An 18,894-nucleotide genomic window follows, 5' to 3' on the forward strand; every position below is an offset into this window, starting at 1 on the left:
TTGTTGGCCTTTTCCTTATTGATTTGGAGGAGCTCTTTATGTATTATGGAACCTAGCTCTTTGTCATATAAATTGCTAATATATTTTCCCCAGCAAATACTGATCTTGCTCCTGGTGGGTTTTATCATAATAATTGTTTTAAAGTTTTTAAATATCTGTATTTTATATAGATACAGCAATCATTTGTTTATGAGATCTGAGTTTGTATCATAGTTAGAAAGTCTTTGTTCACTCTGTGATTATGAAAAGAAAAATTAGCCAGCTTCTTCAGTGCTTTAATGATTTCCTTCCTTCCTTCTTTCATTTATATTTAAACCTTTCCTTCATCTGGAGTTTATTTACATGTAAGGTGTTGAGATATGGGTCTAATTCTCTAGAGAGTCATGGTGGTTCTTGAGTGTGTCTCAGAAATGGTGTGTATCTCATACCCCCTGTGTATCACCCATAGCCCCTCATCTGGTGCTTTATGCATAATAGATGCTTGATATGGAGGAGAAGGGGGAAGACACTGCTGCCAGAAGCAGCAGCAGCAGCCGATAGCTGGGTATTGTAAGGTGCTTTCATTCATCATATCTAATCAGCACAACCAGTCTTCAAGATAACTAGTATAACCCCCATTTTATAGATGCAGAAACTGACTTAGAAGCCAGGTAATTTGCCCAAGTTCCTACCATTAGTGTTTGAGAGATACATGTAATTTGATCTTGAAACTGTCAGACTTCAAAGATTATGTGTTTTCTCTTCACCTGGTGACCTTGGTAGAGGGCTCTGCTTGTAATTGACCATGCTTGGATATGGGGTTGTGGGAGGTGGAATCAAAAGAACTTTGAAGATGTTGGAAACTGAGGGTCCTGAAACACACAAAAAAATACAGAAATACTGCATACATTCTTTGAGAATCTCTAGACTCAATTGATATATAGAAAGCGTAATTCTTAACTGCAGGAAAAAAAAGATCTTGATCCCTTGCTTAAGAGAAATTTAAGTGTTCTCTCAGAAAAACATGATATTTACACTTAGCTATTACTGAGAGTATTAAAAACATAGATTTGAAATTCCTTAGATTTGGGTGATGCTATTAAAGATTACAGTAGTAAATTACTCTCTAAAAATTTTCCTCAGATTACCTAAGTAGAAATTAGGTACAAAACTGTGCCTTGAATATCATCTTAAATGGAATTAGGCATCCTGTATCTGATTTTGAAGCATCAAGCACAGGTACATGTTGGCTTAGTTGTTCCCAAAAGGCTGTATGTAAATCGTATTTTAAATTTTGAGTCATTTTCCCACTGTTGTATAATTTTAATTGAAAAAATGGGTCATGTAAGTTCACGAGTTATTTTTACTCTGTAGTTGGTTACTTATTAAACATGCTTATCTTTCAGAAATGTACATATCCCTCAAGGTAACTCAGTTATTATCATTCAACTTGCTAGGTTTAAATGATAACTGGCACACAAGAACATGACTTTCCATTTTTACTATTCTGAAAATAGAGCACAAATTAAGAGCATTGAGAAGTAGGGTACGACTGTCACCTGTGGAATCCTGAATTCAGAGTTGATTTCCTTCTCTGCTAATTTTTCGATACCAAGATAAGTGTCACAAATAGCACCCTTTCTCAGAGGATTTCCAGAATTAGAATAACAGGCACAGAGTTAATAAAGTGATAGTGATGCATTATAATCAGGAAGCTTACACACTGCCTGTCTCACTCATTGTTTGCAGTATACTGTGTGATCTCTGAGGAAAGGCCAAATCTCTTCCATTTTAATTTCTGAATAAAATGTTTGGCTTTCTCTTAAGGCACAGATCTAGAAAGATGTGCAAAAATCACTTTCCCTGGAGGCCTGCAATATGATAAGACCCCTCCCACCTTGGTCAGAGGAGAGCCAAATGGATTATTGTTTGAACTCCCTTCTTTTCTCCCCCCCTTAGATCTGAGTAATGCTTTTAAAGATTTTCATGCATGCTGTTTAGCCCTGTTTCTTATGTGTGCAAGTGGCTTGCGCACATAGCCCCGAGAAAGTGGCTTGGTCAGTGAGAGAGGGTCCAGAGCCTGAGGATAATGGCTCCCAGTTGAGGGCACACACTTCCCAACTTCCTTCTCCTGTGTAGGTGGGCAACAGACCTTCCACAGTCTCTCCAAACTTCCAGACCGTTCCATTGGGAGTGCACACACAAGGGTCCGAACCTCAGACCAAGGCTTCTGACTCAGCTTCTTCAGAGATGAGGCCCTGCTGGGGATAGACATGTGGAAGCACTTCAGGCATTTTGATATCCTGGCCACTGAGTCCTCCTGGATACATGTGGACACCGCATACTGTCATGTCACATTTTAATTGCTTTAAAATTGCCTTTTAATGGAGTTTCCACTTACTGTGATTTTGATTGAATTGCTAACAATCTTACTGATTTCAAAGATTAGTTATTATACTTTATTCTCTTAATATATAGTGATTGTGTTTGACCATGCATGGAAGCAGGCAGAGAAGGCTGGAAAAGCAGTATAACAACAAAAGCACGTAAATGTTTGTGAAAGCAGCCCCACTATCTACTGTTAATAAGTTGTCAGTTCTTCCCCTAAATAACATGTGCCTCACACTGTGGGTTCTGATCGATAAGCTTATTTTCTTTTCTGCTGAGGAACTGTGTTTCATCACTATTTTATAGTGGTTTCCGGAACCCTGGCTTGGACTCCTGTACCTTGTTTCTTTTCGCTTTCTTTGCTGTTGAATCCTAAGGGTAGAGTGCTTCTCTGGCTTTTGTGTGTTTGTCTGGCCCTTAAGGTTTAAACATAGTTTTTAGTGGTTCCAGGATATAAATATTAGAGTATGTGGTATAGCCCTCATCCTGATGCTGCTCCTTAGCCTGTTCGGGTACTTGTAAAACTACTCCTAATTTCAGGCTGTCTTTAGGAACCTAGCATGTTAATTGTAGCGTGTGGGAAAGTACATTCAGGAGTAAAATGTGAGATGGTGTTAACAAAGATTTATTCACCAAATCTCAGCTCTTTAAAACCTAAGGAGTCCTCTGAGCTTGAAGAACCTTAGTTTGAGGCAAGCAAAACCAAAAGAATGGTTGAAAAATTAGCAGATTTGAATCAGTTATAATATGAACACACCATATAGGTGTTACCAACTGAATGGAAACATCAGGAGAAAATCCCAGTGAACATGCTGGTAGTTTATAGCAATCCAGAGAGTTAAAGCAATGAAATATAAAGGTCTAAAAGTTCAGACATTTGCCTTATTAAGCTTTCTTTTACAGGAGGCTTCATTGCACTTAAAAATGAAACTTTATACTCATAGGAACATTATCCGTGCAGAAGCTCCAGTTTAAAGATTTGCCATCTTAGGGAACAGTGTGCACAACCTGGGTGAAATTTTTTTTTTTTAGTTAGTTAATTTATTTATTTATTTTTTGGCTGCATTGGGTCTTCATTGCTGCACGGGCTTTCTCTAGTTGTGGCGAGCAGGGGCTACTCTTTGTTGCGGTGCGCATGCTTCTCATTGCGGTGGCTTCTCTTGTTGCGGAGCACGGGCTCTAGGCACGTGGGTTTCAGTGGTTGTGGCTCGCGGGCTCTAGAGCGCAGGCTCAGTAGTTGTGGCGCATGGTTTAGTTGCTCCGTGGCATGTGGGATCTTCCCGGACCAGGGCTCGAACCCTTGTCCCCTGCCTTGGCAGGCAGATTCTTAACCACTGCTCCACCAGGGAAGTCCCAACCTGGGTGAAATTTCAACTGATAAATCTCACTGGTACCAGTGCACAGTCAGGGCTCTGCCAGGAAAACAGGCCATTCCAGGTATTCCATGTAGGAAAGAGTTTTTTCCTCTTTCTTTTATTTCAGCCCCTTATTGAGGTATAATTGACATATACTAAACTGCCTGTATTTGAAGTGTTCAGAATACACTGAATTTTGAACTGTGTATACACATGATAAGGAATGCATCCTTTATCCCCCCAAAGTCTCTTTTTGTCCATTTGTCAGTCCTCCTTTTCACCCCTTCCTGCCCCTTACCAGCCCCCAGGTAGCCACTGGTCTGCTTTGTGCCCTCGTAGATTAGTTTGCATTTTCTCGAATTTAATACAAATGGAACATACAGTACTTCTCATCTGGCTTCTTTCATTCAACATAATTATTTTGAGTTTTATCCATGTTACGTGTATCAGTAGTTCATGCCCCTTATTGCTAAGAACTGTTTCATTGTATGCAATCCCACCATTTGTTGGTCCATTCACCTGTTGGTGCATCGTTGAGTAGTTTACAGTTTTCAGCTCTTACAAATAAAGCTGCTGTGAATAATTCATTTAGAAGTCTCTGTATCGGATGTATGCTTTTTTTTCCCTAGGGTAAATACCTAGGCAAGGAAAGGCTGGGTCATGTGGTAGGTGTCTAACTTTTTAAGAAAATGCCAAACTGGTTACCACGTAACATTCCCACCATGAGAGAGTTCCAGTTGCCAAGACTTGGTATGGTCCATTTAAAAAATTTTGGACATTCTAATAAGTATGCATGTGGTATCACCTCACTGTGGTTTTAATTTGTTTTTTCTTAATGACTGATGATGTTGAACATCTGTTTATGTGCTTATTTGCCACATCTGTGCATCTTTGGTGAAGTGTCTGTTCAAATCTTCTGCCCGTTTGAAAAATTGGGTTTTCATATTAATGAGTTTGGAGGGTTCTTTATATATCTGGACGCACATTCTTTATCATATAAGTGATTTGCAAATATTTTCTCCCGGTCTGCTGCTCTTTTTGTTCTCTTAACAGCATCTTTTGGCGAGCAGAAGTCCTTAATTTTGATGAATCAACTTTATCAACTTTTTTTCTTTTGTGGATTGTGCTTTTGGTGTCGTAGCTAAGAAATAATTTGCCTAACCCAAGATCACAAAGATTTTCTTTTCTGTGTTTTCTTTTAGTTTTATATTCAGGTCTTCGATACATTTTGAGTTAATTTTTGTATGTGGTGTAAGGTATGGGTTGAGGTTCTTTTTTAAACATATGGCTATTCTGTTGCTACCCCACCATTTGTTGAAAACAGACTATCCTTTCTCTGCCGAATTGCCTTTGCACCTTTTTCGAAAATCAGTTGTCCATTTCTGTGTCAATCTATTTCTGGAATCTGTTCTATCCCATTGAACTTTTTGTCTATGCCGCTGCCAATACTGCGCTGTCTTGATTACTGTACCTTTATAATAAGTCTGGGTGTCAGGTTGTGTGAGTCCTCCAAATGTTCTTTTTAAACCTTGTTGGCTATTCTGGGTCCTGATGAATTTTAAAAAGAGCTTGTCAATTTCTACTAAAAAAAAAAAGTCATGCTGGGATTTTGATAGGGATTGTGTCAAATCTGTAGATTAATTTTGGGAGAATCCACATCTAAACAATGCTGTCTTCCAATCCGTGAACACAGTATCTCTCTCCACTTATTTAGGTTTTAAAATTTTTCTCTCATCAGTATTTTATAGTTTTCAGTGTACAGGGATTGGACATTTTTTTTAATCAGATTTATCCTTAAGTATTTTGTAAGTTTTGATGCTACTATAATAGGATTTTTTACAATTTCAATTTCTGATTGTTTGTTGCTAGTATATAGAAATAGAATTGATTTTGTATATTGATCTTATATCCTGCAACCTTGCTAAAGTCATTTATTAATTCTGGTAGCTTTTTCTTTTGTAGAACCCATTGTACTTTCCTAGAAGAAAAGGTTTTTTATAGGGAATTAAAGGCTCACACAACCATTAGGAAGTCTGGGTGGAGTGGGGTAGTGCAGGGAGACCACTGTTATTGTTGATGAAAGTAGAGTGCTGGGTTCCCAGGGAAGCAGTGATCTCAGCGGCTGCCTGCAGCTCCAGTATGGCTCCAGTTCATCTGGAAGCTGCTGTAAAAGTGGAAAGTCCTGTCTGCCGCTGCCTACGTGTCTGCTTGCAACTATTTTTAGAGAATACTGACTTCTGCCTTCCAGACCAAGAGAGAGCCTCTCATTGGCTGTGTCCAACCTAGACCAGACAGAGAAAGGGATTCTGGGAAATGTTGTTCCAGCCCTTTCCCTGCAGTGCAGGGAAGACTGTAGGAGGCCGCAGTGGTAGGCCGACAGACAGTCTGGCACAGAGGACTTTGGGAGAGACACATGTGAGATCGTGCACACAGTCTTGGAGAAGCAACTTAGCAGTACTGTGAAAAATAGGGGTGTGAGGTAGCTGTAACTCAGAAAGATGTGATTGCTAAGAAGGCAAACTGGCTCTTTGACTGTATTGGCAGTGAAATATTATCTGGGACAAAGAAGTGGCAGGTCTACTCTATTTGGTCCTGCTTTAACCGATAATTGGATGCGTGTAGACAAACTGGACATGTTTAGGGGATAATGACCCCAGTGGTGAGGGGGCAGAAAACCAGGTCACATGTGAAATGTTTGAAGAAACTGAGAAAGCGTCAGGGATGCATGATAGATGACTACAAATACGGATTTAGAAGACTTAACTTGTGCGGTCTGAAAAGGAAGGCTTAGGACCGGTGGGTGGGAGCTATAAGGAGGTAATTTCCAAAGCAATATAGAGAACTTCCTACACAGCTGCACTAAGATTGAATAGAAGGTTTTGTTATAGATTGCTGGGCTGCACGGCAACAGTATATAAAGTATAAGAAGAGTCATTTCAAAGTAGGTATTCCTCAGGCACCATTCTAACCCTGCAGGGTTTCGCAGGGAAAAACCTCCTGCATCGTTGGTTATACCTTTTGCCACATGGAATTTTTGAAAGTGAAAACAAGGTCTTTTAAATGCATTATCTTCCTTTATTTGATTTGAGTAATTCCAAATAAAACTATTCCTTGCATGTGCCTCATCTGTGGAAAGTGGGGGAATTTGTGAGATGCTTAGAATCAGAGGTTTTATATGCAAAAGTATTATTGCCATATTTAATTGATTCTGAAACGCAAATTCTTTTCATGTTTGACATACCTGAAATCTGCACATACCCTGCAGTTGATGGTCCCCTTCAACTATTGATGCCTTACATTTGCTGTCATCATGGATTTTTTGCCTGCACACATTTGGTCCTAGCTATTCCTGATGTCATCGTTTCAATTGAATTTTATGCATATTTGGTATTACACAAGTTGTTTAATTGACTTTTAATATATCTTTATGAAGATTACACTGTAATTTGGCACTGAAACACAGATGGGAATAGCAAGGCATAAGCTTGATGTTAATGAAGTTAATATTTATCCTTGGAGAAGTAACTACAATTCCATAATTTCCTAGAAAGAACAACCAAGTAAGTGCATGGTACCTGTGCTATTCAAAGTAAGGTCCAGGAACCAGCAGCTTGTTAGAAATGGAGAATTGTAGGTCCCAACCCACACCTACTAAATAAGAATCTGCATTTTAACAAGATTCCCATTAAAGTTTGAGAAGCATTGCTTTGCACAGCCTCGTGTAGAAAGGTAAGTCATATGTAGGAGAGGTGTTAATTTTGTTGCGGACGCACAAAAGAATAGCCTATTGCATATTACACAATGCAATTGAAGGCAGGAGAAATTTCTGCATCCCTCTAAATTAATGAAAAATATATTTACCTTAATTTTTCTAGGTTTAATGTTACTGTCTTCTTCCCATGAGCCACTCAGTGTTAGAATGATTTTGATGCCTCTGTGCTGTTTGGCCTTGTCTACTAATTTAATATCATGTGCAAATTACATTAGCATCCCATTAAATTCCCTCAGTCAGATCCAGCAAATGAAAAAATGTTAAGAACAAATCCAACACAGATCTTTGGAGTATCCTGCTTTGTAATTCCTCTGCTGAAATGGATTTATTCCAACATGCTCTCTTTCTGTGTGCATTTTTAATTAAAAACACTCTAAATGGATACTTCTGGCACTTTGCTTAACTCTTTTCATTGCACTCCTTTTGTTAATTTTCCTCACTCCAGATATGTGTGGTATCATTAATCCTTAATTGGTTATGAATGTTAATGCTTTTGTGTCTAGTTATTTTCTTACTGTTTTATAAATTGCCGAGATTACTGTTTGTCTTTTAAGGAAATAAACGTCTATACAAGTCACATATATTACGTGTGCTTTGGAAAGCTTATATATATATCTGTGTTGGACAGAGTTCTTAGTGTCAAACAATAGAATTAATTCACTCTCACTGGTGCCAGGGGTTTATTAAATGGTGATGCTGTCTCACAGATCCTTGGGAATCACACCACGGAACTGGCGGCCCCACGGGAGCTTTTTCCTCTTACTGTACATTCAGGAAACCGCTGTTAGAGGTTTTGGCTCCAGGACCACATCATGTCTGCTCCCTGAGAAGAGGGGTGCCCTGTCCCCTGTCAGTTCCCTAGTAAAGTCATGCACGAGCGCAACTTATTGGCAGGACATAAGTCACATTTCAATCTCTAGTTGTAAGGGAGTCTGGGAAATAGGCCAGAAGGGGCTTGGAGTTGATATTGGCTGAATTGATGCACTTATCCACCGCAAAGTCAAATAATAGCTTTTATTACTAGTACAGCACTAAAATTCTCAGTAGAAGGATGATGTTGCGAATTGCATGGTAGAGGAGCATTTTAAATATCCTGTGGTATCATATTTATCACAAATCTAACGTACTGAAGACGCAAGGAACCTTGACTGATAAAACTGTAACAATTTGAATACATTAGAGTGAAGTGTAGATTCTAGAATATTTGACGGAATGCATTTCTCTGAATGTCAGGACTAAAATGTTTTCTAAAATTCTTTTTGACTCTTATGTGACTTTCATAAAGAGCTGTTAAAAGAATTGTTTAAAGTAGAAGTCCTTAAAAAATTTTAAACAGATAACTAAAAGATGAGTCAATGTTTGAGGCTCTTTTTTTTAAATTAATATCTTTATTGAGATAATTGTAAATTCACATGCAGTTGTAAGAAATAACACGTCGAGATTCCAGGTACCTTTTACCCAGATTCTGCCGATGGTTTCTTCTTGCAGAACTGTGGTACAGTATTACAGCCAAGATACTGACAGATATAACTCACCGATCTCATTTAGATTTCCCCAGTTTTACTTGTGCTTATTTGTGTATGTGTGTGTTTAGTTCTATAGTCTTGTCACATGTAGGTTCGTGTATCCACCACCACTAACAAGATACAGAAGATGCATCACCATAAGGACCACTAGTGTCACCCTTTTTTATAATCACCCTGCCTCACCCCACCTCAACCCCTCAATCCCTAACAACTACTTCATTCATTGACAACATTCATGACAGCAACATTCATTTCAGAATGTTCTGTAAATAGAATCATACAGGATGTAACCTTTGGGATTGGCTTTTGGGACTCCCTTACAACAATTGGCTCACTTACCATAATTCCCTGGAGATTCATCCAAGTTGTTGATGTATTGATAGCTTGTTCTTTTACGGTATTGGTTTGCTTCTGGCATGTTTCACATGTTGGATGGATCTGTTGTATCCGTTCGGGTCTGTCTGCCTCAATTGTGTAGAGTTGGTTAGGAACTGGGACCAAAGGTGCCGCCACACTTACTGACCAGAGAGCATCAGGTGTTGTGGCCAGTTATCCCCACCTTCAAGAAAAGAAAGATGCTCTTTATATCTGGACACATTTTCCTGTTAAGATGAACCCTGTCTGTTTAACTGAATTGAGGTTCTTAGTATCTTTACACTCCAGTCAGCATATTGGTGATTACTGCTTTCAAGTATGAAATTGTCAGTCCTACCTCTACTTGATGTTTGAGGCATGATGGGTTTGGGTTTGAGCAATTCAGGAATCATTGGCCATGATTCTAGTTTGTGGGAAGAAGTTGATCTCTTACCTAGATTATTACAAGCTATGAATTCACATATCCAAGGTTCTGGTACTTTCAAAACACCAATGGCACTGTAACCTGTCTTCAGAGTACCCCAGAGTGCTGGTAAAGATGGAGCGCAGAGCAAGAGCAGAGGTCCCTCCCTTGAAGATGTTGTCTGAACTGTGAGGCGAGATGCAGCTGTTTAAAAATTTAAACTGAGGGACTTCCCTGGTGGTCCAGTGGTTAAGATTCCATGCTGCCAATGCAAGGGGCCCGGGTTTGATCCCTGGTGGGGGAACTAAGATCCTACATGCCTCAACTAAGCCAACGTGCCGCAACTAGAGAAGCCTGCACCCCGCGACGAATACCCAGCTCAGCCAAAATAAATAAATAAAAAATTTTAAAAATTATCACACACACAAAAATTTAAACTGAGAGCTCCAGGAGGACAACAGCACTGCATCTAGTTTGCTGCTGGATCTTGGCCTCTAGCACAGTGCTTGGCGTGAAGTGGGCACTGAGATAAAGAAGGAAGGAAGGACGGACGTAGAACAGAAGCTTTTAAGAAATGGAATGCCTAGTTCTTTTGATGTGAGCAAGGACTATTACAAGATAAGTACAGAAAACTCTGAAGGGTGTGTGTGGGGTTTTGCTGTGGGGGGTTGGGGAAGGGAGAGAGAAGAATATTCCTCCCCCCAAAAAATAAAGCCCCAAATACACACCATGCACTGTCCCATCTCAGGACCCTTGTGTTTATTGTTCTCTCAGCCTGGTTGGTCACTCTTCTCCCAGATAATTTTCTGCATTTCGGTCTCTCACTGCCTGAGAGAGGCCTTCTGGAAGCATCTTGTGTAAAGTAGCTCACCATCTTCCCTGTCCCTTCCCTCTTGGTCACTCTCTAGCCCCTTTCCCAGCATTATTCTCTTCATGGCATTTGTAATGATTTCCTGGTGTTGTGTATGTGTGTGTCTGTCTCCGTCTAGACTGTCAGCCGCTGAGGCCACTGTTACATGCCCAGTGCCTAGATCAAGGCCTGGCACATAATAGTAACTCAGCGTATGTTTGTTAAGTGATTTAATTAGGTGCTTTGAGGCTTTTCTCTTGAACACGTGTCCCACGGAAGGGATAGAAAAGTGTCGCTTGCTCCATAATCATGCATTTTGGTAACATTTAGTAGAGGGCCTAGTGTGTCCTGGTATTTGTGCTCAGTGCATATGATAAGAGAAAGGGCAACTCCCCTGCGTCCAGAGACTTCATTGGTAGCAAACGTAGACCTATTTGGCTTGCTGTTCTACAGTGTGATGGGTGCTCTGAGGGAGGCATGCCAGCCCCTGGGAGGACAGAAGCAGGAGCTCTGGAAGTGTTGACCCGGAGGGGAGAAATGGGCCTTTTCATTGAAGGTGAGAATTAGAGGTATCGGAAGTGTTGGTTATGTGTGTGCACCCCAGTCCCAGGTTGCTTCCTTACTCAGTTATCAGGAGATGTGTCCCGGTTAGTTTGAAAAGTGCAGTCACTCTCACGAGAGCCCTGCTCCCTCTCTGACCTCATCTGCCGCTGTCTCCCTCACTCCCTCTGCTCCAGCCTCCTTGCCAAACACCCCCGTGTCATTCCTTCACACTTACTGTTCCCTCTGCCTGGAGTGCTCTCTCCCAGGTAGCCGCATCTCCCTCGCCTCTTGGGTCTCCATTCCTAGGCCACCTTATCAGAGAGGCCTTTTCTAACCCTTCTTCAGCTCACCCTGCCCCGTCCTCCTCGAGGCACTTGTTGCCACCTGAAATGTATATTTGATACGTGTACTTCGTCGTATCTTGGTTGATGCCTATCTACCCCACTGGAACGTAAGCCCGCCCGAGAGCTGGGGTTTGGTTTTGTTTCTGCTGTATCTCCAGTGCTTAGGAACGTGCCTAGCTCATAGATGTTTGTTAAAGAAATGGGTCAGTTCCTGGGCATCCTGGTAGAAGGGAAGTGAGACACAGAGGAGCCCTGGTCAAAGCAGCCATGCTATAGAAAAGCCATTTTACATGCTCTGGTGCTGCCAGTGACTGATAGCATCTGCCTTGGAACCCGTCGAGGGCCAGACAAGAGGCACGGCAGAGGTGGTGAGGTGTACAGAGGAGGGCGAGTTTCTTACGAATTGGAGTTGTCAGGGAAGGCTTTATTAAAGCAGACAGATATTGAGCTAAGGCTTGACAACGGGGTAAGATGTCATTGGGCAACAAAAAGGAGGAAGGTTTTTGTGTCAGGTCTGCACAGTGGATGAGGGAAGTGTAGAATTTGGAACTGTACTGTGAATGGCCCTGGATGTCAGCTCGAGGGAATTGTCATCTGGATATTACAGCTCTGGACATCCCCAGCATGGCCTCAGACCCTTGGAGGCTTTGGATATGAGAAGCAGCAGGTTTTTAGGAACGTCAGCATCGTTATTCTTCAGTGTTCTCAACTTGCATGCAAAACAGGAGTCTTGCTCTGCCTCAGCTCAGGTGAATATTGGATAATCTCCCCTTTTATTCAGATATTGCCTTTCTCAAAAAAAACTCACTTGTGGGCTTCCCTGGTGGCGCAGTGGTTGAGAGTCCGCCTGCCGATGCAGGGGACACGGGTTCGTGCCCTGGTCCGGGGGGATCCCACATGCCGCGGAGCGGCTGGGCCCGTGAGCCGTGGCCTCTGAGCCTGCGCGTCCGGAGCCTGTGCTCCTCAACGGGAGAGGCCACAACGGTGAGAGGCCCGCGTACCGCAAAAAAAAAATAAATAAATAAAACTCACTTGTACATACTTCTTGCAACTAATGGTTATTTGTAAAAAAAAAAGAAGAAAGAAGGAAACTGTTGATTTTCTTCACTTGGGCATTTTTAAGAGTAGTTTTGGCTTTTTATCATTGTAGATTTATTCTCGATTACAGTGTTTACGCTTGTATCTGGTTGTGTATTTAGAGATGGGGGAAAGTATCAATGATTTCTCCTGCTTCTAGATCTAGAAGCATTTGAAGGTTAACTGAGACCCACCTAGTCCCTGCCATTTGTATTTGATTGTTGTATGGGAGGTTTGATTTTTGAAGTTTTAAAGTGTAGGCTTAGCACAGGAATTTAGAGTAGTTGTTCTCAACTCCAACTACATGTTAGAACCACTTGGGGGTGGGGGCTGTGGGGAAAAAACCCCATTGATTCCTATGTAATTGATCTGGAGTACTGCCTGGGCAGTGGTTTAACTGATGTTTGTTTTTTGGTGTTTTGTTTTGGGAAACAACCTTGAACTTAACTGAAAAGTTACAACTATGATTTTGGGGAAAAAAACACAACACTTTTTTCCCTTAATAATTAAAAAAAAAAATTGCTGACCCAATGTCCCATCACGTGCATCCTTTCCCCAATAATTAGAATACTAGTGTATTTCTAAAAAACACGAACAGTCTCCTATATATGCACAATAAAACCATCAAAAAAAAATTAACACTGATACATTACTACCATTTAATCTTTAGCTCCTTTTCAAGGTTTAACACTGGCCCCAGTAATGGCCTTTATAGCAAAAGGATCACACTTTGCAATTGGTGGTTGTATCTCTTTAGTCTCCTTCCATTTGGAACACTTCCCCAATCTTCCCTTAGTGTTCATTACCTTGAAACTTCTGAAGATTGCAGACCAGTAGTTTTCTAAAATGTCTCTCAATTTGGGGCTGTTTGATGTTTCCTCGTGATGATATTCAGGTTATACGTATCATAGGAGTGATGCTGTGTTCTCAGAGCATCCAATCAGGTGACTCATAATTTCAGTTTGTCCCATTATTGATATTCACATAGATTATTGATTAAGGTAGTGTCTGCCAGGCTTCTCCTCTGTATAATTACTATTTTCTCTTTTATAATCAGTAAGTATTTTTATGGTGTGATGCTTTAAAACTCTATTACATTCCTTGTCATTTTCAATGTATTCATTTACTTATTTCTATCTGTATAGACTGATGTTTTCCTGTTTTATGCAATGGCCTGTAATCTGTTACTATCATTACTTATTTTTATTGTCATATTGTCCCAGATGTAGCTTGTAGGAGCCCCTTCAAGCCTTTGTGACCATTTGACGTGTCCCATCATTTGTAGATTTCCTTGCTTCTTGGCAAATAGGCATTCCAGGCTCATTTTGTGTGTTCCATGTTCAAGCCCCCAAATTAGCTCTTTTTCCAAAGAACTCTGGTTCTCTTAGTAAAGAATTGTATTTAGAAGACATAATCTGGGTTCGAGGTGTGTTCATACCTACAGTATTTGGACGTTGCTTATTCCCAAGCCCTCTCAGTGATAGAGCTAGACAATAAGCGTGTGTGTTTGCATACATGAAGGAAATATACACATATGGGCACACAAAGTTACATCTACTTTTTTTGTTATGTCAGTCTGTATGTGTTAAAAATCATGAGTTCATGCCAATAACTAATTCTGATCCAACGTTACAGGGTTCATTTGAGATTTCTCCTTTTCCATTTGGTAACTCCTTTTTTCAGTAGTGAGAAACCTGATTGTCATCATCGTTAATATATTTACTTATTGGTCAATCCCCCATATGTAATGGATCTCCCATCACCACCACCATAGATGCCTTCCCTGCATGGATGCCCTCTTCACCCCTGTTAGGCTCTGATGCAGCATAGAGATGTTTTAAAGCTCCCCAAATGGTACTAACGTGCAGCCAAGATAGAGCACAACCGAATTAGAAGAAAAGTGAACCCCACACTTTCTGATTCATTATTAAGCAAATGGTAGGTTTTTAAGTCAGGCTTGGTTTGGGAAAATAAATTCTTCCTAAGGAAGTGAAATTTAAAGAGAAGACTCAATTCTACCAACACGGAGTAAAAGATCAGGGTGAAAGCACAGCCTGTCTCCTGGAAAGCTTTGAAAAATATTTGTTTTGGAAACAAATCTGCTTGTAGTGAACATAAATTTCAGTCCCTTTCCCTGAATTACCTGTTTATAGGAAAAAATATTTGAAAAGCTTAGTTGTTTTTTAAAAAGGTGTCTCATTAAAGACTTACTGCTTTATCTTCTGTTTCCAATGTTTATCACTTAACATTTTGAAATAGTAATGCATAAAAGGGATCACACAATTCTAAAAAAAAAAAAAGACTGCTTTTTATTTTTCTACATTGCATTTAAAAAATAAACTTTTAGTTTTGCAACTTAATGCTTTTTAGAGCATTGAATATTTAAACAGGAGATATTCAGGCTGTGGTTGCTCTTTTTCTGTAGTCAGTTTTAGTTTAAAATATGGAAATCAAGTTACAGTAACTGGGTCATGAGGAACCCCATCTTCTTCCATTTGCAGCCAGAGGAAGCGAGAGGCCGTAGGAGCCAAATATAACAGGATCTGTGGCCAGCCTACCTTAGATGGTCAACATCTATCTTGCCAATTTTCGTAAGTCCATTTTCTTAAAGCAGTCCACGGCTGCAAGTGGATTTTCACCAAGAACTTCACACTTAGGCTGATGGCACACAATCTGACTCCAAAGAAATCCAGCCTTAAACCTAAGGAAATTACAATAAAATCTCTTCCTTGATTTTATTTTTGAAGTGTTCATGGAAGTTGCCTTGGAGTATGAATCGTGGACTTTAGGCTTTTGTATATTAACGCCCAGAGATACAGAAGGAGAAAGGGCAGTATTTGTGAATGTAGAAAGAGCCACTGAAAACTTGATATATAGGTAAAGCACTTATTTTTTGTTTGTTTATTAGTTCTTGTTTTCTATAAATAAAGCATTATTTACCTATTCATGAGAGTGTGCCTCAGTGTGGGTCCTCAGTTCCTTTTAGGTAGGTTGAGTGAGTTTCACTCCCCAAACTTGAGTCCTTCAAGGACCATCTTTGTGATCTTTGTCACGTCTGCAAACATTCAACATTTTTCTTTAATTTCTCTGACATTTAATTTAGGCTTTATCTAGGTGATATCTGTGCAACCGTGGACTTGGTGTGTCGGATCACCTAAAATCACAAGTACTGCAGGCAGCATCTGCTCAGAGGTTGGAACTGGGAGCTGGATCCCTAACTCTCCTTCCAGCTCTGAAATTCAATAAGCATGGCGTCTGGAGTTTCCTGCCTTGTGGCTACACCACAAGGTTACACCAGTGGTTGTTTATGCATTTTTCCCAGTCAATACATAGAAGTTGACAGCTTTCTATATATATTAGAATATTAGACTATATGTAAGAATATAATATATAATAGAAAAAACATTACATTTTACAGTTATTTTTCAAATGTGAGGTATAAGTTACATTATCTTAGTTTCTTAGGATTCAGCATGTTTCTTCAACTAGATTTTTTTTAATGTTTTATTTTAATTGAGGAGAGCAAAACCTGATGATCTTAATTGTCAAATCACCCAATAGGGAATACATGGGTTTGTAGGACCTTCAATACTGCCTTAAAAACACAAGTAGAAAACATGTAAAACATACAGTGTTAATAATGCAGAAGAAAAATATGGAATTTAGAACATAGGGTTTTATGTTCACCGCTCTGAAGATGTCATGGGAAAACACCTAAGTTATGATTAATACCTGTGTACCAAAACTGAAGTCATGTTCTGCATTATTTGTGAGGAATATTGTCAGAAGCCAACTGGATGTTGTCATATATTCAAATCAGGTTCTTTGCTGAGTGGAAATACATTAATCTCGTGTGTGTGTGTGTGTGTGTGTGTGTGTGTGTGTTTAGGAAGATATTATAAAGCCTCTCTTTAATGGGTTTCTTTAAAACCAAACTTAATGTCATGTTTTGCAAAAGGGGTTACAACCAAAATAAAGGGGATAACTAAATGTGGTGAGTTTTATGTATCCTCCTAGCTTAAGTAGAATACTGTGCTCTGCTCAGTCAGAGATGAAATGTTTGTTGCCTTGCCTACCATCTATAAGCATTTAATTTGCTACACAAATAGACTGTGGATAGAGATGTTTAACCTTGTGTGACATTACTTTAACAGAGAGAAGGAGCAAGAAAGGGAAGAACAGTTAATGGAAGACAAGAAAAGGAAGAAAGAGGATAAAAAGAAAAAAGAAGCCACTCAGAAGGTGGGTTTTACCAATTAAAGTCTGTCTTTACGTAGCCAAGCATCTAGAATAAGTAACTGCCTTGGTTTGGATACCTGACAATCTTAATAATGCTACTTGAGGCATTAATTTACTTCAGAGTTCTAAGATTTGAAAGTGGGAGAAAGTTAAAGACCTGCATTTGTTACCATAAAGTAGATGTTAAATTAATGCTATAGCTGATTTTATTGAAAACAACAGTAAACAATACTGAGAAAAGCAAGAGAGTTACCGACACTTAAATGCTTGTACTGTTTCCTTATTTGTGTCATGATTAATCTCCATTTTCTTAAGCTTGTAGAATAACTTTTCAAAGCTTGCCATTTGCCCTGATCTTGTCCTTCTGGTCCACCTACAACATTGTCATTTATATAAGTCTACCTTTTGATAATTCTGTAAAGAAATCTCCCTCAGAGAGGATCTGGTGGGCTTGCTTCATGCTCTGGGGGAGATAGTATTGCACAGCTTTGAGGCATTTGCTTGGGGAAAAAGAGATGCTAAAAGAAAAAAAGAGCTTCCCTGGTGGTGCCATGGTTGAGAATCAGCCTGCCAATGTAGGGGACACGGGTTCAAGCCCTGGTCCAGGAAGATCCCACATGCCGCAGAGTTACTAAGCCCGTGCGCCACAACTACTGAGCCTGCGCTCTAGAGCCTGCAAGGCACAACTACTGAGCCCGCGTGCCTAGAACCCGTGGTCCGCAACAAGAGAAGCCACCGCAATGAGAAGCCCGCTCACCACAATGAAGAGTAGCCCCCGCCCTCTGCAACTAGAGAAAGCCCGTGCGCAGCAACAAAGAACCAACACAGCCAAAAATAAATAAATAAGTAAATTTATAAAAAAGAAAAAAAGACATAGGACTGACAGCTGTCAACTGTCAAGTCTTAGTTGAAGTGTTTGCCTGACAGTGTTGTGGGGAACAGAGAGTGGGTAGACCTGCTCGCCCTGCCCCCTCTGCTGAAGAGCGTGCCCCTCTGCCCTGGCCACTGTCTGAGCTAACTTCCCCCACTTCACTGCAGACTCTGGCTCGGCACGGTTGCATTTCTGCCTTTGCAAAGTGCCCGGCAGAATCACTTTGCCGCTAGTTCGTGTTACCACCACCTGAAGCACTTGGGAAGCAGGGCCTCAGTGTGAGGCAGGTTTGAGGGTCCCTGCTGTGGAGCCAGGTTACTGAAGCTAAGTTCATGGAGGGGAAACAGTTACCAGCTTCAGAGGGAACTCTAGATTTAGAAACAGACTCTAGAAATTCGAACTCAAGGGACACTACAAGTTACCCCAGCACTGTTGGATAGAGTGTTTCCCATTATTCTGTTCTCTGAATTATTGAAATCATTTGGGAGTGCAGGCACAAAAAAAAACAGGGGAAATATTTTCTGAATTGGACTGCATATGACGCTGCCACATTAAACATGTGAAATGTAATTTATCTTTTCTTCAAGACTTAATTAAAAGGAATATTTATTATTGTTTGGTGCTGTTATAGACTGCTGTGCTCTTTAAGGTTTTGTCTGCTTTTAATTGTGTTTCTGGTTCTATTAATAGTGGTGTGCTCACCATCACATCTTCATGCTGTCAGGGTACCTGCTTCTAATCTGAGCTTGTTAGAACTGCCTAAAATGACAGTAAAGAGCCTGAATAAAAATGTCAGATGACGACCCAGAGACTTTTTTTTTTTTTTTTTTTTTTTTTTTTTTGCGGTACGTGGGCCTCTCACTGTTGTGGCCTCTCCCGTTGCAGAGCACAGGCTCCGGACGCACAGGCTCAGCGGCCATGGCTCACGGGCCCAGTCGCTCCACGGCATGTGGGATCTTCCCGGACCGGGGCACGAACCCGTGTCCCCTGCATCGGCAGGCGGACTCTCAACCACTGCGCCACCAGGGAAGCCCCCAGAGGCTTTTTTTAATACTTGGTGGATACTGCCACATTCCACATCACCAAGGTTGTGATGTGCGGGTCCACCAGCTCTAGTGTATCAGGGGCATTGTACCCACATGCAGTGACCTTCCTACAGGAGTGATGGGATA

The 18,894-nt window shown here is 40.6% G+C and overlaps 1 protein-coding gene across 4 annotated transcripts in view; it reads left to right on the forward strand.

Moving 5' to 3' along the window:
- The window catches only part of TNRC6B (trinucleotide repeat containing adaptor 6B), a 250,895-nt gene that overhangs the window by 159,004 nt on the left and 72,997 nt on the right, over positions 1-18,894 (forward strand). For all 4 annotated transcript variants that reach the window (XM_082849698.1, XM_082849695.1, XM_082849697.1 and 1 more), the window contains one exon: positions 16,767-16,854. In XM_082849698.1, coding sequence (XP_082705824.1) covers positions 16,767-16,854 — 88 coding nt within the window. The remainder of the gene's footprint in view (positions 1-16,766; positions 16,855-18,894) is intronic.

This window comes from Leucopleurus acutus (assembly GCF_964270905.1).
Source record: "Leucopleurus acutus genome assembly, chromosome: 11".
In the NCBI taxonomy this organism is placed as follows: domain Eukaryota; kingdom Metazoa; phylum Chordata; class Mammalia; order Artiodactyla; family Delphinidae; genus Leucopleurus; species Leucopleurus acutus.